The 25,324-nt window shown below is 46.4% G+C and overlaps 1 protein-coding gene across 4 annotated transcripts in view; it reads left to right on the plus strand.

Annotated features, from left to right (window-relative positions):
• Window positions 1–25,324, plus strand: part of TANC2 (tetratricopeptide repeat, ankyrin repeat and coiled-coil containing 2) — a 2,520,149-nt gene that overhangs the window by 2,221,890 nt on the left and 272,935 nt on the right. For all 4 annotated transcript variants that reach the window (XM_085640812.1, XM_085640825.1, XM_085640816.1 and 1 more), the window contains one exon: window positions 1,096–1,189. In XM_085640812.1, coding sequence (XP_085496938.1) covers window positions 1,096–1,189 — 94 coding nt within the window. The remainder of the gene's footprint in view (window positions 1–1,095; window positions 1,190–25,324) is intronic.

A 25,324-nucleotide genomic window follows, 5' to 3' on the forward strand; every position in this document is an offset into this window, starting at 1 on the left:
AAAAAGCAACATCAACAGTGCCCCCTCAACTACCAGCAACGCGACAGAAGGGAAGGACACTTAACTGAGGGAGGCTGCTAGCAGCGAAGAAAGAGGATGTCCAGCAAAGAGCAGGGGTTGTTATGATACCAGGAGGCGCCTGCTTGGACAATGGACTACTGCATTGCATTGTTGTTTTTCTCTGTAGGCTTCATGGGAAATGAAGTCCTACTGTTGTTTACTGTTGTTTTTCTAAGGCCGCTATGTGGAATAAATAGAAGAAAGACCAGCTCTTCTACAACTGGACAAGAAAGCTTATCTGGACATACTCAGACTAAAGAATAAGAGGAAATTAAGTCTGTTACTGTAAACTTTACAGTCAAATGTGAAAAAATTTCTGATTGCTTTTAAACAATTGACTTTCCCAGTTGTACATTTTCTTATTGGTTTTTCTTTCTCCTTTTTGTAGTGATTTGCCTGTGGTATGATTGTTTGTATGCAAGACTAGTATGCAAGATATGTATGTAGGGATTTAATTGGCCTATCGAGGGGCTAAATAATTTGTGTTTATGTCATTTTAGATATGTCTATTACTTTGTTCAATTGTACATATTTGCTCTTCAGTATATTTGGGAAGTATTTGAAATCATAACATTGAAATGAAATGTTTATAATCACTTTTTGATATGAAAAATGCACCTGCTTATCAAACAAAATAAACAAAGATAAAAAGTAAAAAATTATGTGTATACATTGTATTTATGGGTCATCACTGTAGGTGTGCATGTCTATTAAGATTTAATTAGAGTATTTACCAGGAAATGAAAGAAATATAGGCCGTCAAAGAGGTAGCTTCTCTTTAAAATGTTGTTTCTTCCCCCCTCTTGGGCCTAAAAATCATTTGGGGAAAACCTTTTCTCACATATAAATAGAAGAAAGAAAAGCCTAATCCTCGCCTCCGGGTCCTGACATAGAATTTGTGTTGCATGATCTCATTATTTTCTGCTATGTAGTCAGTGTTTTGTGCTGTGCTCTACAATCAAATCCAGTTATTCAACACCCACTGGAGATGGTGCAATGCGTGAGGACAGTTCTAAAAACCCGCCTCTCTTCCAGATTGTGTCTTACCTGCTCGATCTTCCAGAAAAAGACGAGGAGGAGGTGGAAAGAGCACAAATCAACAGCTTCGACAGCCTCTGGGGTGAGACAGGTAACCTTTGAGTCCGGTACTTTATATATGCCACATGCACTGTTTGCAAGGTTTAGATAAACAAGCGCAACATAAAACCCTTAATAATAAATGTTTTTTATTATTGTGTTCTAGCTCCGCGCTGCACTTTCTTTACGAGCATAGCGTCAGGTTACAGATAGAAAACTAAAGCGCCAAGAGCGAGGGGCGTAACACAGGTGCCGGGGGTGGGGGGCCCAAGCTCCAGGGGGCCCTCTCAGCACAGTCCTCCTGCCCGAGAGCTCCTGATTGAGCCCGGAGGGGGGCCCTCCACCTACCTTGTAGGGGGGGCCCCCTCAAGTTTCGTTAGGCCTGCATGAATGAAATGAGAAGAGATACACATAATCCCCCCCGAAAACTCGAAAGAACTAAAAAACAAAATGTGGTAATGCAAAAGGCAAGAGAAACCAGGAATAATACGAATCTTTTTATCTTTTTGTTTGTGCTAAATTATGTGCTTTTTATTTTTCGGCCTTTATGTTAAAAGCTTGAAAATTAATACTCCGCTTTTGCACACCTGTGACGTGTCTGTCAGATGTGATGCCAGCTCTCAGATTAATGTTAAATCATTTGCTAAACAACTGGTCAATTAATGAAAACAAGTAAAGCACAAAGGAGAGGATTTCGAGGACCGAAAAGAGGATACATTTCAAGTCCTAGTGGAATGGAGAAAATAATGGATTTTGGAACAATGTCTGTTTTTTTACACGACATAAGACGGCAAAGAAGACTACATATAGGCCGTGGAGGAAACATTTGGGGGATCAAGCGGCCCACCAGTTTATATAGTAAAGAGCCCTATTGGATCTGTGCAAGTGCTAAGTTGAAACTAAGGCAGTGGGACCAGTGTAGATGTACTTTAAGAATTAAAGGGGATTCCAAATCCTGTGGAGGAAGTGGCCCAAAGGAGTAGCCAGAAAAATTAAAATACCCTTTCTTCAATCGTAGCTTCAATGTCATCGGGTGAACGAAGCCAATAAGCCCTACCCATCCTAGAAGAGTTCAGTTCATTCTATCTCTCCTGCCTTAAAGTCTTTCATCCAGCCATCCATTTATCAATCCATCTTTTCACACTTCCTTCCATCTATCCATCTTTTCTAAACCATTCTATCCAGCCATTCATAATTAGTCTTTAACCATCCTTCTAATTATACTTCCAACCATTCATCCATCCTTTTACCCATCCATACATTATTTCAACCATTATTTCACCCTCCTTTTATCAATCCACACATTAACCCTTCAATCCATGTTTCCATCTATCCACCCATTCATTCAACCTTTAATCCTTCCATTCTTTCTCCCATCCATGCCCATGTTCTTTTTCCATTAGATTCATCCGTCCTTTCACGTGTGCACTCATCTTTTCATCTTTTTGGCCATCCTACTTGTAACAGTTTCTTTCGTCTTCTTTTTGTATGCCCTTTCTTTCTCTCTTACTTCCTGCCCTATCTCTCTCCCTCTCTTTTCATTTCTCTAGATGGGCTTCCTTTACTGGGATTGGTTTTGTCTCCCTCTTCTTTGTTATGGACGGACAGAAGAGGGTTATAAATTGTCTGCGTTTTCAGTATCTACTCCACCTCCGCTAAAGCGGGGCATTCACAGTTCCACTGGGACTGAGTGAGAATCCTTGTGGAACTCACAATTTGAGTTTTTGTAGCTCACCTGTGGAGGTCAGAGGTCCCAGTCTTCCATTACCTGGATGACTGGCTCCTGAAGTCGTCCTTCATCTCCAGACTATGGCGGACCTCCTGCATTCGATTGGGTTCACTGTCATCATGCTGAATTCACACCTGACTCCTTCTCAGATGCTCCCTTTCATTGGAGCCACTCTGCGCATGATGCAATTTGCACCTGCCCTCCGAATTGGAGAGTCCATGATATTCGGCAATGATCCTAAAGTTTCAACCTCAGTCCTTGATTTTGGTGAGACTGGCTCTGAGACTACTGGGTCTGTTGGCCTCCTACATCCTGCTGGTGAAGCACTCTTGATGGCATATGTGGGCTCAGCAGTGGGATCTGAAGTAGCAGTGGGTGCAGCATCAGGGGAATCTCTTTGACCTGGTCCAGATTTCGAGGGAGGCTGCAAAAGATCTGTAGTAGTGGTTACAAGACTGGGTCAGCGGCAGACCTCGCTACACCCAGAGCTGACAGTGGTGACTGATGCATTACTTCTGGGCTGGGGCAGCAATCTGGGGCAGGGGGAGATCGGAGGCCTCTTGCCTCTCAGGAGACTCTGCTCCACAGCAGTCTTTTGGAGCTGTGGAGGATTCACTTGGCATTGAAAGCTGTCCTGCCTTCCATCAAAGAGAAGCGGGTCAAGGTGTAGTGTACTACAACAAGCAGGGCAGAGAGGGGTCATGGACCCTGTGCCAGGAGGCTGTGCGCCTCTGGACATGGCTGGAACATCAGGACATCTCTAAAATGTCAGGGCGGTAAAACTCAGCCTTCAATACCTCAAGGCCATAGGTGGTAAAGGTCTCTTTCCGGACTGGAGAGGACCATGGCTAGATCTATTTGCCACCGTTGAGAACATGCAGTGTCAGTATTTCTTCATTGACAATGACAAAAGTAACAGTGAAATCTTTACCTGTCTTATTGAATGTCATGGATATGCTTTATCAGCATTGACTAAGTCACAAAATTAGGATCAATGTAAGATGGTACCATCTGTAGTGATTTTAATGGTGTTCCATCGGTTTATTATTACATATTTCTGCTTTTAATAATGTGGTGACACCCTGACAAAGGCCGCAGGCCTGCCTTTTGACAACTAAACCAAATTGTATCGTGTATAGTATTTGTGGGGGAATTGTGGTTATAGTGTTAAAGGCTCTCTTGGGGTGTTAACTGTTCAAAGATTGTCACCATATGTATTTCCACCTGCTTTTCATGTATATGTTTGTAAATGCATAGTATAGAGCAGTGTGTGCGTGATGAACGAGTTACTTACCTTCTGTAATGCTTTTTTTGGTAGAGACTATTTAGCCACAGATTCCTCACCTTTTGAATGTTCTCTAGTTGTCAGACTGAATCTGGAAACTTTTGAGCAGTACCTCTGTGCATCAGTAGGTGGTGTTGTGAGGGTCTGCACTGACACAGTTCAGCTCTAGAAATGACGTCCAGGGTCTATATAGGCGTCACTCTTGTATGCTGATGTCAACTGATGTTGAGGCTGTCTCTTCGCCCTGATGCAGAGCTCCAACAACAAATTGGTTTTGACCAGTGTGAAGATTCCTAGATTTGAGATCTTATTAATGGATAGAGACCATTCACAGAAAGGGGAGAATGGGAGAGTCGGTGAAGAATCTGTGGCTAGGTAATCTCTCCAGACAGAGCGTTACCGAGGGTAAGTACCTTGTTCTTCTGATAGAGACTTTTAGCCCCAGATACTTCACCTTTTAAATGGATGCCAAGGCAGTAGCCACTTGGAGGCAGATGTGTTAATGAACTCAAACTAGAAAGTCCTGGAGTACCGAGAGGGCAAAATGCTCCTCTCAGCAAACCTGAATGTTCAGACAGTAGCGCTTTGTAAATGTGTGGATCGATTCCTAGGTAGCCGCCTAACAAGTGTCCAGGACGGGGACTCTGTGAGCCAACGTAGTGACCGCAGCTTTGGCCCTGGCAGAATGAGAAAGCAGCCCTTCCGGAGGCTGCTTTTTTGCTAGTGGGTAGCCGATCAAATGAAGAGCGCAATCCAGCAGGAAATGGTTCTCTTCTGCACAGCCTTGCCTTTTTTCACTCAACAGAACCCTACAAAGAGCTGATTGATCACCTGGTGTTATTTGGTATGATCTGTGTAAAAGCTCAGTTACCTCTTGGGTTCCAAGCAATGGAGTCTCTCCGCCTTAAAGGGGTGAGTGAGACAGAGCATAGTATGCTGGCAAGGTAATGTTTTGACCGATGTGGAATGGCATTGCAACTTTAAGCAGGAAAGATACCTGTTTTCACAAAACCATCTTGTCTGGGAAGGTGTGGTGTACCGTAGGTTGACAAAGAGAGCTTGAAGCTTACTCACGCGCCACACCAATGTTATGGCGAGTAAGAACACTGTCTTCATTGTGAGAATCCATAAAGAGCACCTGTGAATCAGCTCCGAGAGAGGGCATATAAGAAAGATGAGACTAAGTTAAGGTCCCACTGTGGCATGACAAAGTGAAAGGGAGGAAACAAATGTAAATCTTTTCAAAAAGCACATAACAAATGTAGACTGAAACAGTGACGGCTGATACAGCAACTGCAAAAGAACAGAAGGAGATGAAAGGTACCCTTAAGCTGCATCCAGAGCAAATCCTTAACAGGCTAGGACAAAATAACAGAAAATGTTGCCTGGAGAGGGTCTGTATGCTGAGTACTGCATCAAGCCACAAATGTGTCCCAAAGACAGGCGTCTTTGTCAAGGACCATCTGGCTGCCAAGATGACATCATCCACGTCCAAAGGAAGGGTGAAGGGTTTCAGTTGTCACCGCTCAGTTTCCAAGCATGAAGGTTGAAATTGCAAAGCCTCGAAACACCACCTCATCCTGTTTGTTGCAGTACCACATGGTGGCGGTGGTGTTGTCCGTAAGCACTTGTACCAGCCTTCCCTTGATGAATTAAAAGGGGACTTTCTATGCCAAGAGACTGGCCCTCCGCCCCGGAAGGTTGATATGGAGATTGGACTCTGCCGAAGACAAGATGTCTCCGATCTCAGCATCTCTCAGATGGCGACCCCAACCCAGAAGCGATGCATTGGTCACTGTTAGAAGTTGGCCTGATGTATGATGTCACTAGTTCTAGTGTACACCTTATATCAGTCCAAACAACCCTTATGGTGATTGGTTGTAAAGTCAACCTTATAGACCAGCTATCCTAGTGGTAGCATGGACAAGAGCAGTCTTAGGCTAAACTCTGAATGGCATGTGAAGCCAGCTGTGATACCATATATAATCCCTTGAATACCAAATGAAAGGACACCACAACAGATATATATATAAAATAAAGTGTATTTATTCTAGTCAAACCCTCAGCACTCTTTATGAGATTAGAGGTAAGTACAACACAGTCTTATTCAAGCATACATTAAGTCACACAGGTAAGTAATACAGTTAGGCCCTAGGGGCCACGCAAACCATATACTAAAGAAGTGGTATAAGGACCACTGTCACGGAAATAGGATAGGCCTAGGCCTAGGGAATCGCTGGGGCTACACTACACTAGCAACAGTTAGGAAGTGGGAGGCCCACGGGATTCAGGTGCAGAGTGGAAACACTCACGCGTAATGCAGTTAGAAATTAACAGTTTAAGGACACTTCTGAAGCAGCTAGAGAGTCGAGACTCGGACACTAGACCCTAGGATAGTCACTACCCTTGTGAGCACCGAAGTACCCAAGTTACCTAGCCCACGGGCTGCGGGTGCATAGGTGTGAACTTGCGTCGGGTTTCGTCGTGGACTTCTATGGATGCCTGAAGGAAAGTTGCTGACAGGCAGTCAGTGAAGAGTGTCCGGTGGATCCCAAGGCTGGGATCAAGAAGAGAGGATACCTGCAAGCAGAAGGGACAGAGTCAAGGTCACTAGCCAGTGACCACGTGGAACCAGGAAGGAACCAGGCGATGTCGTGAAGATTGCAGGTGAAGGGTGAAGCTTGTCGCTGCAGCCACGGGTACCAGGAGACGTCGAGGACGACCAGGACCAGGAGGCGAGCTGTCCCACGAAGGCTCTTGCTGTCGGCGGCGTCGAAGTCGAACTAGGACTCACCAAGCCTTGGCAAGCGGAACCCACGAAGAACGGAGGACTTGCTTCTGGTGCAGACCAGGAAGGTCTGGGGTGCTTCTCTTTTGCAAAGAAGCGGGAGCCAGTCTGGAGGAGCCAAACCAGCAGTGAAGATTTCAAGGTGTGTCGTCACAAAGGCCGCTAGCCAACGGGCAAGCAACCGGACAGACGCGGCAAGCAGGAAAATGCAGAAGGGCCCCACGCAGGACTCGTGGAGTGTGGGGGGCTGATCTTCGGTGCAGATGGTGCTTGGGGTTGGGGCTTCTCAATCCCCGGTGCACAACTTCGAGGGTGCCTCAGAAACTGCGCTGGAAGATACTCGCCACTTTTCCCAGGTAGCCGTTCCCACGTCTCTCGTCGCCTCCACGGATCTCAGCTCAGCTGTGGATGTGGATCAGGGTCGGAGAAGTCTGGAAGTCAAGGCTCTGGTCGGGCTCTGCAGTCGGTCCCTCGTAGAACTTCAGCAAAGCAAAGGGTAGTCTCTTGATGGTGCCTGTTTGCACAGGGTAGCCACTCCTTGGCCACAAGGGAGATTCTTCAGTCTTCTTCTTTCGTCGAATGTCAAAGGTCCAGAGTTTCTGTTCAAGTTGCAGGTTCAGGATAATCTAATCTCCTGGGGCCCAGCTACCACTCTTATACTAATCTGGGGGGCTGGGTTGCCTGCTAGGTCACGCCTTATGGGTGGGACCTGGGAGGGGGTGGTTACACCCCCTTCCCTTTGTCCAGTTTCGCGCCAGGACTGGGACTGGAGTGCCCCAGCACCGGTTTGAACTGGACTATGCATGGAGCACCTTGTGTGCCCCAGGCAGTGTCTCGTTTCATTCATCCCTCCCTGCCCCAATACACTAAGGCCTGTCTGGGGTGGTGCTCGCACCTCCCAAGGCAGGAAACCTATTGTCCAAGCCTCCCTTGCCGGGATCACTCCCAGCAGCAGGAGGTCAGACTTGTGTCGTGGCAGCAGCATCCATTTTGTGATGCTGGGGCTCTGGTTAACTTTAACCGTGTAAGTAGGTTACAACATGTCTTCTCCCTCTAGAAGGGAGGGATAATATCCTCATCCCCAGAAATGGGATGGGGGTATTATTCCAAAGTGTTAGACACCTTACACGACATGTTTTGATAAAGCCAAACCATAGTTACCATAACCGTTTAAGATTATAAGGCACTTTTAGAGTATATGGTAGGCTATATCATTGAACAGCTATAAGGACATGGTTCCGAAAGCTGCAGACAGGCTCAGCTCATGCTAGAGCACCATCTCACATGTTACCAAGCACTCTGCCTCCAGGATTGTTAAGGCCTGCCATAGGAGTGGCTGATAGGTACACATGTGTCTATATGTAAGATAGGTATAGGAATACTACACCTAAGCAAGGAGTGATTACACGTCCTTGCCCCAGCTGAGTGATCAGCCAGTTGTGTCATAATGGAAGGCCAGGCCAGGGGTGGCATAATACATGCTGCAGCCCCTGGTAGGCCTAGGGTACACCTCTGCCCTGGGTACCTAAGGTACACTGTACAGGGGCCAATAAGGTGATCCTATCCAAATGGGTTATGCACCTAAAGTACATAGTATCAATTTAGAGAGAGAGCAGCAGGGCTGTGGGTCTGATTAGCAGGCCCACAGCCACATCTAAGTCTAAAACCAGTAAAGCAAAAGCAAAAAGTGGGGGTGAACATAGAAAGCAGACCCTACTCTCCTACAGTCACCATTGCCAGTTCTGGGTGAGGAAGATCTTTTGCAGTCTCCTTCAAAATCTGAACATGGTCGGAGGGTTCCCTTGATGGTGGGGCCCTTGAGGCTTCAGATCCCACTGAAGAGCTTGCATATGCCTACAGGTGTGCTTGGCCAGCAGATTGTAGCTGTCTGTCCCAGCAGCCTCAGAGTTGACCTCCCTGAAATCCAGGACCGAGGCTGAAATATTGTGATCGTAGCCTGAATGCCTTGGACTCCCTTTCCCGGGGGAAAGGCACAAAACTGGACTGTGTCCAGAATGGCTCTAATGAAGGGGAACCTCTGAGGAGTCGTCAGGTGTGACTTCAGCACTTTGATACTGAACCCCAAAGATAATAGGTTTGCTGTTGTCTGAAGGTGGTTGACAACTGCCTGGGGCTTGTCTTCCTTTAAATGCCAGCCATCGAAGTAGGGGCAAGACACGAACCCCTGATTCCAGAGGTGTGCTGCCACCACAACCATCACTATTGTGAACAACCGAGGGGCACTGCTTGGACTGTATGGGACCACAGTAAACTGTAAATGCTCCTGACCAACTTTCAGCTGCAAGTAGCGCCAGTGGACCTGCAGGACCGGTATATGGAAATAGACGTGGGCAGCCAAGACCTGGGCCTGTGTGAGCATATTGAAATTTTCCCACCAGAGGAAGGTTTTGAGAGGACGCAGGTCTAAAATGGGATGGAAGTCTCCATCCTTCTTGAGTACCCAAAAGTAGCGGAAATAACAGCCACGACCTTCTAAAGGTGCACACCCTCTCAATATCCCCTTTGGCCAAAGGGCTTACTCTTCCTGCTGCAAAACGTACAGATGGTCCTCTGTCGGTCGAGGGTGCGGCGGCATGAAAAGGAAGCGTAGGGTATATCCCTTCTGAACAATTTGCTGGACACACATGTCCAATGATATGGCTTGCCAACCAGAAAAGAATTGTCACTGAGTAGTTGTGCCCTGTTAAGGGTACGCTAAAGGGGGAAGGCGTTTGAAAGGTGGGTGGTGGGCTGGTCCATCCATTTACCTTAGCCGTGGGGAGGGTGGGTACCACAGCCTACACCACAAAATGGCTGGGTGCCTTGGTGAGGTTGGATTTGCTGGTGCTACGGGGTACCTCTGCCAAAGCCGCGAAAGGAGCAGTAGAGATGATCCATTTGGCGAGGTGGGGCTTATAAGCCCATGGAGCGTGCTGTGGCCTTACTCTACTTCAACTGCTCGAAAGTGGAGTCTCCCTTGTCCCCAAACAGGTGAATCCCGTCAAAAGGCATCTCCATGAGGGGAGACAGGACATTGCCTGAAAATCAAGTTGACCACAGCCAAGCGTGGCGGCAAATGGCTTCACTGGTGCCAAAGACCTATCCAATGGAATTAGTGGTGTCCAAGCCACAATGAATTATGAACTTGGCCACATCCTGACCACCCTGTATAGCCTGGGCAAAGACAGGTCAGAGATCTTTAGGAACACTTCATAGGACTCGAGCCACCAATTCCAAAGGATGTTGGAATAGCACCCCAGGAGGCAGCTATCATTTATAGATCGAAGGGCCAAGCTGGTGGAAAAGACTCTCTTATCCAACACCTCTACCTGTTTTGACTCCCTATCAGGGGGAGTAGTATGGCATGTTCTTCAGGGTAGCCACCTGCACCACAAAGCTTTCAGGGAAGGGGTGCTGAGGTGAAAATGCAGGGTCGCCTGGGGCTAGGTGGTGGGTTTGTGCAATATGGCAATTGACTGGTGGCCCAGAGCAAGGTTTGTCCCATGCCTCCAGTAAGTGGATGCATGCCCCCAATAAGTGGATGCTTTCCCCGATGGATGACTTCTGTCAAAACATCGGTCTTGACCTCCAAGGTGGGGAGTTTGAGGTCAAGGACTTCAACCTCCTCATTGGTAGGGTCAGTGGCTGAGAGGAGCCCAGACTAAGAGGAACTATCAAGGTCACTAGACTCCTGCAGGTCATCATACCAATTCTACTTGTTAAATGGCTGGCCAGTCTCATCACCCACATCGTAGTCATTATCAGAACCCATGCGAAACAGGGAATTGAAGGTGTACATTTGTCTTTGTGGAGGCGGCAGATCCATGATAGGAGCTGGGCCTTCATGGTGGCTGAACACAGTCTTGGTCGATGGCAAACTGGGACCTCGTCTTCCGGTATCCGGCATGCAGTGGGCATCAGCTTGGAAGTACCTGGAACCGGTGTGGACTGTTGCGCTGGAGGCATGGTCATTACTGGAGCTGGAGGTGACCCCGTGGTGGGCTCGAAGGGTCCAGCTTGTGCTCAGGGGGAGACTGCTAGTGGTATTCCAGGTAGAGAACCTCTTGACTCTGAGAGGCCCAAAGGCATGCCAGAGGGAGACTGCAAGGATCCAAAGAGTCAGAGCATGGCCTCTCAGAACTTTTCGATCTGTTTCGGATAGGCAGATGGCCCCAGAAAGTCGGGTTGTGCCATAACATGTTGTGGGATAGGCTCCAAAGTCAAACGACTTCGGGAGCAACATCGAGATATATGGTGCCACCACTGCGCCTTCTCAGGAAAGTGGAAGTGGTGGGAAGGTTCAAAATCCCGCTTAGATTTCTTCTGTATTTTCTCCAATTTCCAGACGACTTTGATCGAGTGAAGACCGACGACCCCTGGAATAACTCCTGTAACTTCTGGATCTCAAGATGGACCAGTGCCAAACTATTGATTTGGACCAGTCTCATCATGAAGTCTTCAGGTGCTTGGCAATGTAGTGTTTCACCTTGCTGTCGAGCATGATCTTTGGATTCATGTGCCGTCACTGCAGGCCTTAGAGTCATGACTCAACCCCAGGCGCCACAAGAAAATCTGATGGGGATCTGTCACAGACAATTGTTTGTGACAGTCCTTACAGGGCTTAAAACAGGTCATTATGGGAGGTGACATTTCCCTTGCACACTGAAACTAGAATTTTAAATCGAGGTATGGGTCTCAAAGGGGCAAGAGGTAGCCCTGTATCCGTGACTGGTGGGGCAGAAAGAACAGAACTGACGTTAGTGCACGGAGTGGCACCTATATAGGCCCGCACAAAATTTCCAGTGTGGAAAAGCATCAGTTTAGAGCTGCAGGGCACCACCTGCTAATGCACAGAGGTTCTGCTTAAAAATGTCCGGATCTGGTCGTACGCCTGGGAAATATTCAAAGGTAAGGAATCTGTGGCTAGAAGTCTGTATCAGAAAAAGTACTTTCCCTTTTTTTACGTAACAGCACAGGTGTGTGTTGCATGCCTGAGGGTTGGGGTACTAGCCAATTCCAACTCCTCTTACAAGGGCTTGGACTGCTCTACTTTGCTACACTGAGAGAGCCAAGTGCTATTATGGGGTACTTGGTTCCTGGAAGAAGGTTGCAGACTTATTATTTGAGAAGGGATCATATCCTGCGCAACTAATAACTTGTCTTCCTACACCGAAAAGCCGCAAACATTGGAAAATTCCTCAGGTTCAAAGTTGCCGTCACCTTTATTAATTCTGTGTGTTCCCATATGGCCTCACATGAGCTGCCAGTGTATTTAACAAAAAGTTACTTATTCGCAACTTAACCAGTTGCAGCTCATCTTGGTATTTAGATCACCAAGTGTACTTGTACCTGAATGACTGGTTAGTCAAATGTCCGTCTGTCCATTCCACAGGAAGCGCAGAGCATGTACAAAGCTCTTCAACAAGTTAGGACTCTCTTTAAAAGAGGACAAGTCTTCCAGGCAACCAACATGAAGAATTCCGTTTCTGGGTGCTCTAACGGAAACAAGCAAGGCCAAAGTATATCCTTTGTAGAACAGACCAATTACTATCAGAGCATTAGCAAAACAAACTCAAAAGCAAGTCTAAGTAAAAGTACGCTTGCTAAAATATCTTATCTGCAGGATGCCTTATCTGTTTATACCTAATCTTATTCTGTTAAGCGTGAATGTGCCTGATTCCATAATAAGTTTACAAGCAATGATCTCAGGCGCCAGGCTCTTTTGACCAGTGCGTGATGTCACAGCCAGACTGAAAGAGGTGCTTCCATGGTGGATGTCTGCAAAATATAGAGCAATAGGTCTGTCATTGCTCATGCGCTCTCATACACTCACATACGTGCCCTCTTCCCTACCCAAATAGAGGCTCACCCAGATATACTCTGTTAATGCTGTGATACTTTCTACACTTGTGCTAGACATATGAGGTGAGTTGGCCTCTGGAAGAGATGAGGCTGAAGACATATTTAACATGCAGCCTATCTGAATGTGTTTTTCTTGCACTGTCATGATTTAGAGTTACAACCTGTGTTTGTATGAGTACCAATAACTTAGTGTTATGTTATGTTATGTTAGCCTCATTTTATAACGCGCACAGATACTAGAAAAGTGTCCCGGTGCGGGAGCCTAATAGCAAAAGAGATAAGACTGCTTGTGCCACTCACAAAACCCGAGCTACTGTTTGTTTGAGGGACGACTGGGAAGCGGACTAGCGCCCAATTTGCCTGCTGAAACTACTCGAGGTCGCGCTGCTGGTGGGAGCTCCTCCTTGATCGACGGAGTGTCCAATAGCTCCCAGCGTGCGCTAGACCCCACTCTAGTTGGCTGCCTGCACCGGGGGACTGCGAGGACCAGAAGCCTTTGCTTCCATCACCTGGTGCCTCTTCCCCCGGCGGTAACGCCCATCACCTGCTGATCTCTATTTATCTTTCGTGACACCCGCTTCGCGGGTGCCACTCACAAAACCCGAGCTACTGTTTGTTTGAGGGACGACTGGGAAGCGGACTAGCGCCCAATTTGCCTGCTGAAACTACTCGAGGTCGCGCTGCTGGTGGGAGCTCCTCCTTGATCGACGGAGTGTCCAATAGCTCCCAGCGTGCGCTAGACCCCACTCTAGTTGGCTGCCTGCACCGGGGGACTGCGAGGACCAGAAGCCTTTGCTTCCATCACCTGGTGCCTCTTCCCCCGGCGGTAACGCCCATCACCTGCTGATCTCTATTTATCTTTCGTGACACCCGCTTCGCGGGTGCCACTCACAAAACCCGAGCTACTGTTTGTTTGAGGGACGACTGGGAAGCGGACTAGCGCCCAATTTGCCTGCTGAAACTACTCGAGGTCGCGCTGCTGGTGGGAGCTCCTCCTTGATCGACGGAGTGTCCAATAGCTCCCAGCGTGCGCTAGACCCCACTCTAGTTGGCTGCCTGCACCGGGGGACTGCGAGGACCAGAAGCCTTTGCTTCCATCACCTGGTGCCTCTTCCCCCGGCGGTAACGCCCATCACCTGCTGATCTCTATTTATCTTTCGTGACACCCGCTTCGCGGGTGCCACTCACAAAACCCGAGCTACTGTTTGTTTGAGGGACGACTGGGAAGCGGACTAGCGCCCAATTTGCCTGCTGAAACTACTCGAGGTCGCGCTGCTGGTGGGAGCTCCTCCTTGATCGACGGAGTGTCCAATAGCTCCCAGCGTGCGCTAGACCCCACTCTAGTTGGCTGCCTGCACCGGGGGACTGCGAGGACCAGAAGCCTTTGCTTCCATCACCTGGTGCCTCTTCCCCCGGCGGTAACGCCCATCACCTGCTGATCTCTATTTATCTTTCGTGACACCCGCTTCGCGGGTGCCACTCACAAAACCCGAGCTACTGTTTGTTTGAGGGACGACTGGGAAGCGGACTAGCGCCCAATTTGCCTGCTGAAACTACTCGAGGTCGCGCTGCTGGTGGGAGCTCCTCCTTGATCGACGGAGTGTCCAATAGCTCCCAGCGTGCGCTAGACCCCACTCTAGTTGGCTGCCTGCACCGGGGGACTGCGAGGACCAGAAGCCTTTGCTTCCATCACCTGGTGCCTCTTCCCCCGGCGGTAACGCCCATCACCTGCTGATCTCTATTTATCTTTCGTGACACCCGCTTCGCGGGTGCCACTCACAAAACCCGAGCTACTGTTTGTTTGAGGGACGACTGGGAAGCGGACTAGCGCCCAATTTGCCTGCTGAAACTACTCGAGGTCGCGCTGCTGGTGGGAGCTCCTCCTTGATCGACGGAGTGTCCAATAGCTCCCAGCGTGCGCTAGACCCCACTCTAGTTGGCTGCCTGCACCGGGGGACTGCGAGGACCAGAAGCCTTTGCTTCCATCACCTGGTGCCTCTTCCCCCGGCGGTAACGCCCATTTACCCTCCCTTTAAATCAAACCATACTTCACGCAACGCGGGACGCGCGCGAGGAGAAGCGCGAGGCGAAGCCCGGGCCAAGGGCGGGCCCGTTTCAGCCCGTTACAGACTGGACTGGACTGGGCCATGGTATTTCTATTTTTGTTTTTATGTTTATAATTTCCTCCGTTCTCTTGCTGCCCTGTGTGGTCATAAATTAGTGGGACCTCATATTCTAGTTGGAACAGTGTCACTTGTTCTGCTTGCGACCCACAAGTTATTGCCCCCGTGACGCAGAGTGCTTAATTATAATTATGTCCAGAGTCACTAGAAGCAAAAAAACAGACAAAACCACCGATATAACGGGCCCACTCGACCTATTCTTACACAAGGCCAATGCAGCCATTGACAATACTATCCAATTGATAGATAGACGGGTGTCTCACGAATTGGAGATGGCCAGAAAAAGATCGTCCATGGGCCCGCTGGCCTCAGCACAAACACCTATACAAAAGGGGCCGACTATACCCCTGCTGAATTCAACAAGTGCACTAGTTCACACAGTTCCGAATACTGTGGATTTGTCAGCAACACAGTTGTCACTAGGTTCCGATTCTGATTCTAGGGAGGATCTGGAAAAAACACCAGATTTACAATCCCTACATAATTATGAAATGGCCACAGAACTAAACATCACGGGGGCCAGGGAGGGTGCCATACATAAGAGGTTAAATAAGGGGTCGAACCCACATGTGCATTTATTAGTTCCACCAAATGGTGGGATTCCCAGCAACTTGAATATAAACAGTAACAACACCGTACTGTTGCAAACACCATCACCAACAAATAGTGTGATTCTAAATACGCCCCTACGGAATATCACGCCACGGGAGAACCATGACACACTAGGCGCTGTAGGGGGCATACAAAAACCTTGTACCTCATGTGTGACACTACACGATTTTCTCACAAACAGCATGGGGGAACTGTTAAAATACCATCTGAAACCCCTGGAGAAAAGCATAAGGGTAATTGAAAAACAACTCGCCAAACTAAATACTCCTGCATTTAAGCAGAAGTCACTTAGTACTTTAGACATGGGCGAGGGGAAGATCAAACAACCAAGTAAATTGGCTAAATCAATTCAACCATCTAAAACACCAGCTGTTTGCCCAAAGTCATGTGAACCAGATAAAGTAGGGAATATCCTGACCACCAAAAATGTCAAACATAAGCCACAAAATATTCCTAAACCCCAAACTGCAGAGCGAATGGGCCAACTCGTCACCATTAGTGATAACGCACAACCCACCCCAGCCCTAGTAGACCTAAATACTCAGCTAGCAAACTTTAAGGAGAATACACAAAAACTCCAGAAATCTCAGCCCTCTCAAGCCCAGGGAATACAGAGGACGGGATTTAGACCTAGACGGCCATTCCATCTTCCACCTGAGGCCACCCCGTTCACTGTTGTCCTAACAGGGGTCTCAGAATTAATAGAGGGAGCGGATGAGCCCCAGTGGTCACTGAGAAACAAAGTTCTGCAATGGCTTAGCCAAAATAGACCTATACAGCCATCGCATTATAGCAGAATTAACTCAGTTAGAAGAGTGTTTTGGATTGGGGAAACTAAAAAAAGCTTACAGGGTGACTGCGTTATAGTCAACTGTGACGATCCTGCTATGGCTGACTATATCTCTTCCTGGCCAGCACTTGAAAAAAGGGGGGGGGTGGATGTACAGCGCCTTTCCTTTTTTTATCCTCCGTTAAATACCCCGAATTATGAAAATAAATCGGGATGGGAGGATGCTCAGGATTGGCCCTGGACACAGGTGGGGCACACTAATAGAAACAGAAACAGGAATAACAATAATAATGGATGGAATAGAGGCTGGAATTCCCGCCCCTGGTACCATAGTAGAGGCAACCCAAATTTCGACTACTGGGAGGGGGTTCCCATGAGGAACAGATTCGACTGTCTAGACATGGTCGATTGACCAATAAAGGTCACCACAGGGGTTTTAGAAGTCACTGCTCCCCTACATAAGATCTATGACGTCTCTTCCCTAGTAGAAAATACTAACCCCGTGATGTCAGAGATTACACTAGTGCAAGACTCGTGTGGAGGTACCCGACTAAGTCAGCAGTTAACAGAAAATTCCAGCAGGTTACGGACTAAGAACGGATCTGGGCCAATAACTGAAATTATTAACACAAAACCATACTTGAGTACAGTAGATAGGACCAAGACCCAACCTGATAATGAGATCGAAGCCTTGCAAGAGGGCATGGTCTTACAATTTAGGCAGGAAGAACCCTGCCCCATCACTGAGGGGTCTTGTCTGCTTAAGATATCTTCCTGGAATATTGCTGGGCTTGCGAAAAAAGCGCGTGACCAGCTATTTCTAACTTTCATGGAAAAGCAGGATATAGTCTGCCTACAGGAGTGTTGGGATCCATATGAGACATCAGTAGAGGGTTTTAGCACTTTCTACGTTCCCTCGATCCAGGGTAACCGAGGCAGGGGTTCGGGGGGACTGTGTATTTTTACCTCTAACCTCTGTAACATAGAACAGAATATGTACGAGGCAAATGGGCCAAAAGCAGGTGTAGGGAGTTCATTACTAGGATTGTCCTTTAAATTAAATAGGCGCTCCTTTTTTCTGATAAACCTTTATAATAATATGCCAAAAGTAGAGGTAAAAACTCTAATAGCGGAACTGGATTCATTGCTAACCAAAGGCGGTCAGGCGGCAGACTGCATACTCATAGCAGGGGATTTTAATTGTCATTTATGTCCCTATAGCCAAACAAAAAAATGTGGCATCTTTGACTCACAAGGGGATCCCACCACACATTTTGAACATTCCCTAGCGGGAAATCTGCTAAATCAATTCATGCATGAATGGGATCTGGCTTTTGCAAATGAACTTTGCCAGCCACCCGTAGTGTTTCAAACAACCTTTTTTGGTCATGGGGCAGGTACTGTAATAGACTTTATCCTGGTCTCAAATAGGAACCAAGGTTGGGTGGGCGGGTTTGAAACGGAGGGCCTAGCAATAAGTGACCACTTTCCCATTAGCACTTCCCTTAAATTAGGGAAATGGGGCACGAAAAAAATAAGCACCACGGATATATTGCATGGCCGTTCAGTGGCACTGGCCAGGAAAAATGGCTATGCCATTAAATGGGCAAAAATTGAACCCACGAACTTTCTGAAAGATCTATTACAGAAAGAAACTAGTCAATTTAACACCTGCCTGGAACCAAGCACTAACCCAGAACAAATAATACAGGCATTTGATGAGATCAAAGCAGAAATAAACGCCAAACTAACTAAAAAAATAAAGGTAAGGGAGGAAACGAGAATATATGGCTGGTTTAACCGAGCCTGCACAAGTGCGCATAAAACACTCTTACAGGCTTTAAAGACTATACCCAGGGATAGCAGACAAGTCAAGGAGGCTAGACAAGCTTATAAGCTGACTCTCCTGACAAGAAAGAAAGAACTCAAAAATGCAGCTTGGGAAGCCTTGATAAAGGCAAGCGCACTAAGGGATAATACGTCCTTCTGGAAAGAGGTAAATGCCCCCTTTTTTCTAGATAGGAAGGTAGATTCCATGGAAATTGGCATAGCTGAAGATGTTTGGGTCAAGCATTTTACTGCACTTTACAAGAAAGACTTTCTTATGTTGACCTCACAAGAGGAGATGGCTGAGGGGAGGGAGATCCTTTTACAACCACAGGGAAATTTCCCATTAAAAGTAATGTTCACCCCTGCAGACCTGGAACAAGCGATTTGCCAGAGTGCAAGCCTAAAAGCTCCAGGGCCTGATGGCGTACCCATTGATCTATTTAAAGGGAACGTAGATCTCTGGGCACCCCTACTGGCAAATGTTCTAAATGCTTACACTAAATTGGGTTTCCCTAAAACATGGAAGGAAGCGATAGTCATTCCAATATTTAAAAAAGGAGATAGACAAGACCCAAAATGTTATCGCCCAATTTCTCTGTTAGATAATTTGATGAAGGTTGCTGGCAGGGTGTTACTAACCAAACTACAAACTTGGTCCAAGACTAACGGGATACTCTCAAAATTTCAATATGGTTTTAAGTCGGGGGTGGGAACCATAGAGCAGGGTTTAAACCTGTCCCTCATAATAAACAAATATATTGGATCAAAAAAAGGGAACTTGTTCCTGACATTTGTCGATTTAACTTCGGCTTTCGATTGTCTGGATCATGGAACCCTGTGGAAAACCCTGACTAACATGGGGATAGATAAAAACATCCTAACTTTTATCCAGGAACTTTACAGAGATGCAGGAGCTACGGTGAGATATGGCAGAAACGGCGAGCAAACCAGAAAATTCCCAATTGCAAAGGGCGTTCGCCAGGGCTGCATCCTTGCACCGTTTTTATTTAATTTGTATATAAACGAGGTAGCAGACTCGATGAATGACCAGGAGGTGGATTACCCCAAGATAAATGGACTCGCAGTCCCGTTATTGCTATACGCTGATGATGCGGTGATCATGGCCCGCACTCAGCGGGGACTCCAAAAGGCACTAACAGGCTTTGCAACTTTCATGAGCTCTAGAGGCCTTATAATAAATGTGGGGAAAACTTTCACGATGTCATGCACAACGAGAAAAAAAGTACCAGACTGCAAAACCTTTGTTAATAATTCAAAGATAGCGATGTCGAAAACTTTTTCCTACTTGGGTATCATTTTTAATAATAGGGGGACATGGTCTGCAGCGGTTACCTCCCGAAACCTGGCTTTTGCTCGCGCAATAGGGGCGGTTAAGCAATTTGCCAAAAAACTGGGCGGGAAACCGGTAGACACACTACTTAAGATCTATGCAGCTAAATGTGTGTCCACAGCTGTTTACGGGGCGGGGATTTGGGGACTTGCAGATAGTTCCGAAATTCAAAGGGTGGAGAATGCCTTCCTGAGGCACCTCTTAGGAGTCCCGCGTTCCACATCTACTACTATCTGCCACAACGAACTGGACAGATCTCACATCAGTGATATTATAAAGATAGCGCCAGTTATGTTGTGGCATAAGATCTGGACATGCGAGGACACAACCTTTAACAGGGAGGTAATTCAGGATTGCCTGCAGCAAGGAAATGGCGCTAAACAACCTTGGCTAGCCTACGTTAAAAAATTCCTGAACTCCATCGGCAGCCCAGAACTCTTTTCAGACCCAATATCATGCGCCCAATTCCCCAAAAAAGCACTAAAAGAGACGTGTCTTGGCCTATTGGAGGAGAGGAGATACTATTTAGATGGGAATAAATCTACCATTATAGCCCACCGCCAGATTCTGCATGAACATGGTTTACATCCTTATCTGGCGCCAAATATCTCCCCTTACCATAGAATGCTGTTGGCTCGTCTGAGGACAGACTGTTTCTTCAGGTTAATAACGTTCCCTATACCGAATGATTGGTCAGTGAAAATGATTAATTGCCCGTGTGACGGAATAGCCACTCAGTCTAACATACATTGCATACTGTTCTGCAAGTACTATCAATGGGGTAGGAAAAAACATCTATTGCCTCTGTTAAAACTGTGGGGCTTGAGAAGCTGTAAAGCAGCTCTCCTTAGATTGTATCTGCTGCAAGACGAATGTACAATTGAAGTGATGATAAAATTCCTGTCGTTTATTATAAAATGTAGAGGGTCTATGAGAAGCGATTAGTAGGTTGTAGGTTGAGGGTTTGTAGAAGTATTATTTTGTGCCTAATAACATCATATAATACATAAATATGTCATATTTACCTCGACCCTTCTACCACCTTTTAGTATGTAAATGTTTAAATAACGTTGTTTTAATTGTATTTTTGTAATGTTTGCTTATATGGTGTTTGTCAAATACCGAATAAAGCTATCTTTGAATTGAATTGAATTGATAAGACTGCTTGTGAACCACCAAGAACTCCTACCCAAAAGGCATTTAATGGAAGAGTAAGGTTTTTAGTTGTTTTTTAAATAGCCTAGGGTTATCTATGTTCCGTAACTCAAAGGGCAGGGTGTTCCAATCTCTGGCTGCTTTCACCGAGAGAGAGCAGCCACCTAGCCTCATCAGATGGAACCTAGGGACCGCCGCGAGGCATCGACCCTTCGAGCGAAGCTGCCGTAGGGGCTCATAAAACGCAAAACGCCTTCTGAGGTAGAAAGGCCCAGTCTGATAGAGAGCCCCATGTACCAGCACCAAGGCCTTAAACCGAACTCGCTGTTCAACCGGGAGCCAGTGGAGTGAACGAAGGCTCTGGCTGGCACTGGATCTAACTGGCAAGCCGAGTAAGGTTCTAGCCGTCGCGTTCTGAACGATCTGTAACCTTTTCAATTGGTAGGCCGGAAGTCCAAAATACAATGCATTGGCATAATCCAGCCTAGACAGAATAAGTGCCTGTGTAACCATTTCCTTGGCATCTTTAGGAAGTAGCGGCAGAAACTTCTTAAGTCGTTTGAGCATCCCAAAAAACGCCCCCGCTAATTTGCTGATCTGAGTGTTGAATCTCAGATCCTGGCCAAACCAGATCCCCAGATTTTTTGCTGGACAGCCAGAGGCATTCGGAAGAGGAAAGCCAACAGACCAAATCTCCTCCCTAAAATTTGAAGGAAAGGTCCCATAAAGAAGCACTTCAGATTTCTCATCAATGCACTTTAATTGGGCCTTGGCTAACCACTTAAAAACCTCTGCAAGGCATGTCCTGGCAATCGAGGGAGAGAAATCCATTTTACTCCATGTAAAGTGGAGCTGGGTATCATCAGCGTAAACTATAATTTTCGCACCCAGCTCCTCAGCTAAATACACCAAGGGAGTCATGTAGACATTAAAAAGAAGAGGGCTAAGTGTAGAACCCTGCGGGACCCCCGTATCCAAAGTGCGCGGAGTCGAAGAAAAAGGCGGCAACCACACTTGTTGCGATCTATTGGCAAGGAACGATTCGATCCATTTCCACACCCGCCCTGAGATGCCAATCTGGGACCACCGTGCCAAAAGTTGTTGGTGTGGCACGGTGTCGAATGCGGCCGAAAGATCTAAAAGCACAAGTGCTGCTTTGCCGCCCGCATCCAGGCAATCTCTAATTGCCTCAGTCACCTCGACCAGAGCTGTCTCGGTGCTATGGGCAGCTCTAAAACCTGACTGGGCATACTGGAGAGCCCCAGAGGTCTCAACAAACTCAGAGAGTTGTTTATGGGCAGCTTTCTCACAGATCTTAGCAACAGCCGGAAGGAGGTAAATGGGACGGTAGCTGGCAGGACATTCTGGATCAAGGGAGGGTTTTTTCAATAATGGAAGAAGCTTGGCTTGCTTCCACTCAAATGGAATTGTAACGGTCTGAAGAGACAGATTCACCATATTGTTAATTTCCGGGTTCACTGTCTCAGCCACCGCTGCTAGCAGCCTAGCACGGCAGGGATCAGTAGGGGAGCCTGACTTCAGTGACTTAAGTAACGCCAGAGTGTCGGAGAGGGATATAACCGAAAAGGTGGTCAGAGAATGACCAACCATGGTTGCCTTAGCCATCATGAGAGACGACTGTGTCTCCAGAGGCTGGCTAGAGGACCCTAAGCCATCCTGAATGGATTTAATTTTATTGCAAAAAAAACCTGAAAGTTTTTCACACCAGTCATTCGAGCCTGGTAGGGGCCTATGTTCAGCTCTAGGATCCAGAAAACTCTGCACAATTGAGAAAATTTCTTTAGAGTTGTTTTTTGATTGTGCGATACGCTTCGCAAAGTAGACCCCCTTGGCCGTCTTTACCATAGCGTAGTATACTTTCTGAGCATTTCTAAGAGCTGATTTAGCTGGGGAACTATACGCCTGTCTCTACATCTGTTCCAACTTTTTACAGACAGATTTTTGTAATTTAAGTTCATTGGAGAACCAAGGTTGGGATGGTGAAATTCTCGCTCTTTTACGATCGGATGGAATGACAAATTTCTCAGCTGCAGCTGACAGCCATAGCTTAAATCCATTTACAGCTTCGGAAAGATTCCCTGGCAAATCAGACCGAGTGTCATCTAAAATTGACCTAAATGTCTCAGGTTCAATACGAGGGGACGGTCTACTCACTAGTACACTTGGGGGAACGGAGGACGATTGAGTGGACCAAGAAAAAGGAATTAAAAAATAATCTGTCCATGTAACAGCAAAAGGATCAGACACTCGTAGAGGGAAGTTAGAACAAATCCCATCTATAATGTGCCCTCCACTGTGTGTAGGAGATTTGATCCACTGAGTTAGTTGGGCAAAGTCCAATGATTCTAAAAAGGAAAGTGTCTCAGGAGCTTCCTTACTTTCAAGGTGAATATTAAAATCACCCAGCAAAATGTAGTTAGAATATTTTAGGGATCTCTGTGCAACAACTTCATCCAGCATCTTAAGAAATGAGCTGGATGCCCCGGGGGGCCGATAAATTAAGGTGCCTCCCAACAAAAAATGGGGGGAAATAGAGAGGGAAAAATCAAGAGCTTCACTTTCCACCACTTCCTGACAATTCAGCTGTGTAAAAACCCAACATTCTCTATGAACAACCGCCACCCCTCCCCCCCCCTCCTATTTTTCAGTCCATCCTAGCAATTTTAAAGCCCGTAGGGATAGCTAAGGAGATAGTCGGGGCAGAAAACTCATTAAGCCAGGTTTCGGTAATAAATAAAAGATCAAACCGATTATCCACCAGAAGCTCAAAAATATCCAATGCATGCTTAACCATAGAGCGAGCATTAATCAGGGCACCATTAATATTATGTACAGACACAGGGGGAGGAGAAATACACAAGGGAAAGCCAAGGTAGTCCCCTAAAGGCCTGAAACCAAACTTACAGCAAGGGCAGATCTTATCAATATTATCCAGCACCGACCACACATGATGACATCTAGTCAGGGACTCACCAATAAAACATAATTCTTCTCTATTTCACGCCCTGCGCACAGCAAGCTCCTGAACCGCACCACGCGTCCTGACAGCGGACGGGCGCAGACAAGCTTGCCTTAGGCGCACCTGCGGCGTGCCCACTGCGCGCGTCCGCTGCGCGTTCGCGCAGCGCGCATGCTTTATAGAGAGTTCCCCTAATGCCCCCAGGTGCTCAAGCGCGCCTGACCCAAGATGGCGGCTGAGCGAGACGTATGCCTCCAGCTAGTGTGGGCTGCAATGCGAGTGCGGGTAAGCGGAACCAATTTCTGAAACTAGCACACTGTGAAACTACCCCAAACTGCACCAACAATTAAATTAAAAAAATAAAGTAGTTAAAAACATCAATATAAAATCACGGGCGATCGCAGGCAAACAGATAAGCCTGATGTTGAGTAGACAAAATCAAAGCCCCGGGTGGAAAAACAACTTCCCTCTCACCTAGGCCTAGTGTCTCTCACACAAGTTTAAAAAAAGGCATAAAAGTGGTTTTGTGGTGCCAGCTAAGATTCTTTACAATGAAGTGCTAATTTATGTGTTGGTCGCAGAAGTCTGGTGGAAGACTTCAGGGCAGAAAAAAGAGTTACAAAGAAAACCAAAGAAAGGACTCTTGAGTAATTTTATATCTTTTTTTCTCAAGATAATCAGGACCCCACACTTATCCTACAAGGGCAAAAATGTGAAAACAGTACATGGCAAACTATTTGAAATCAACATTGGTAATTTAGGAATAGTCCAATAATGAGTAAATCATTACTTCATTATTGTGCAGCACATCTGAACATGGCAAATGTAATCCTTTTTTCATTCATTAATTCCAGCTGAAACTTAAAACACCTGCTTTCTAGGGCTCATCGTTGAGGCAGCTTTTGCTGTTTCACTTGACTTTTGGTTTTCCAGAAATATTTTTACATAGTACACATACAAAGATAAGCTGTTCGTCAGCAGGCTTCAACCATTGGTCTGTTGAAAGGTCACTCACATTTTTGTCCACCCACCACAGCATACATAATGGGGCAATGCATCTTATTTATCTTTATATCAATTTTAAATTCTTAAATACCATATAAACATAGGACGTTAGTTACTGTGGTTTTATTTTCCCTCTCCTTTTTATAGTTACAATTATAAAGTGTTTAAGAGACATTATAACTGCCTGAAATGTGAATGCTTGATATTTATTCTCGTCTCCTTTACTAACAATAATAGTAATAAAATGCAAGGCACAACTGCAGGCTAATTTAAAAACATAATGTTGTGAAAGAGCCATCAGTGAATGTTGTAAATGTATTTTTTTATTACAAGTATATGATGGCCACATTTAGGTGTTGCCATATTTTCTTTTGGCGTCATAGCATTGCAATAAGAAATAAAAAAGAAATTGTTGTAATTCGTTTGTTGATGCCAGACCTACTGTATTATCTACACTTAATACAAACAAAAACAGCAGTGCTCTTTGCCCGTTTACAAATAGGGAATTAGACATTGCACAGTGGATTCACAAATGCATGGAAAGAATACGTAAAAGTGTAATACAGGATTACTACTTACCATACCTATAAATGATATTGTGAATCTGCTCCAGTATA

This window comes from Triturus cristatus, chromosome 1_1 (assembly GCF_964204655.1).
Source record: "Triturus cristatus chromosome 1_1, aTriCri1.1, whole genome shotgun sequence".
Taxonomy (NCBI): Eukaryota; Metazoa; Chordata; class Amphibia; order Caudata; family Salamandridae; genus Triturus; species Triturus cristatus.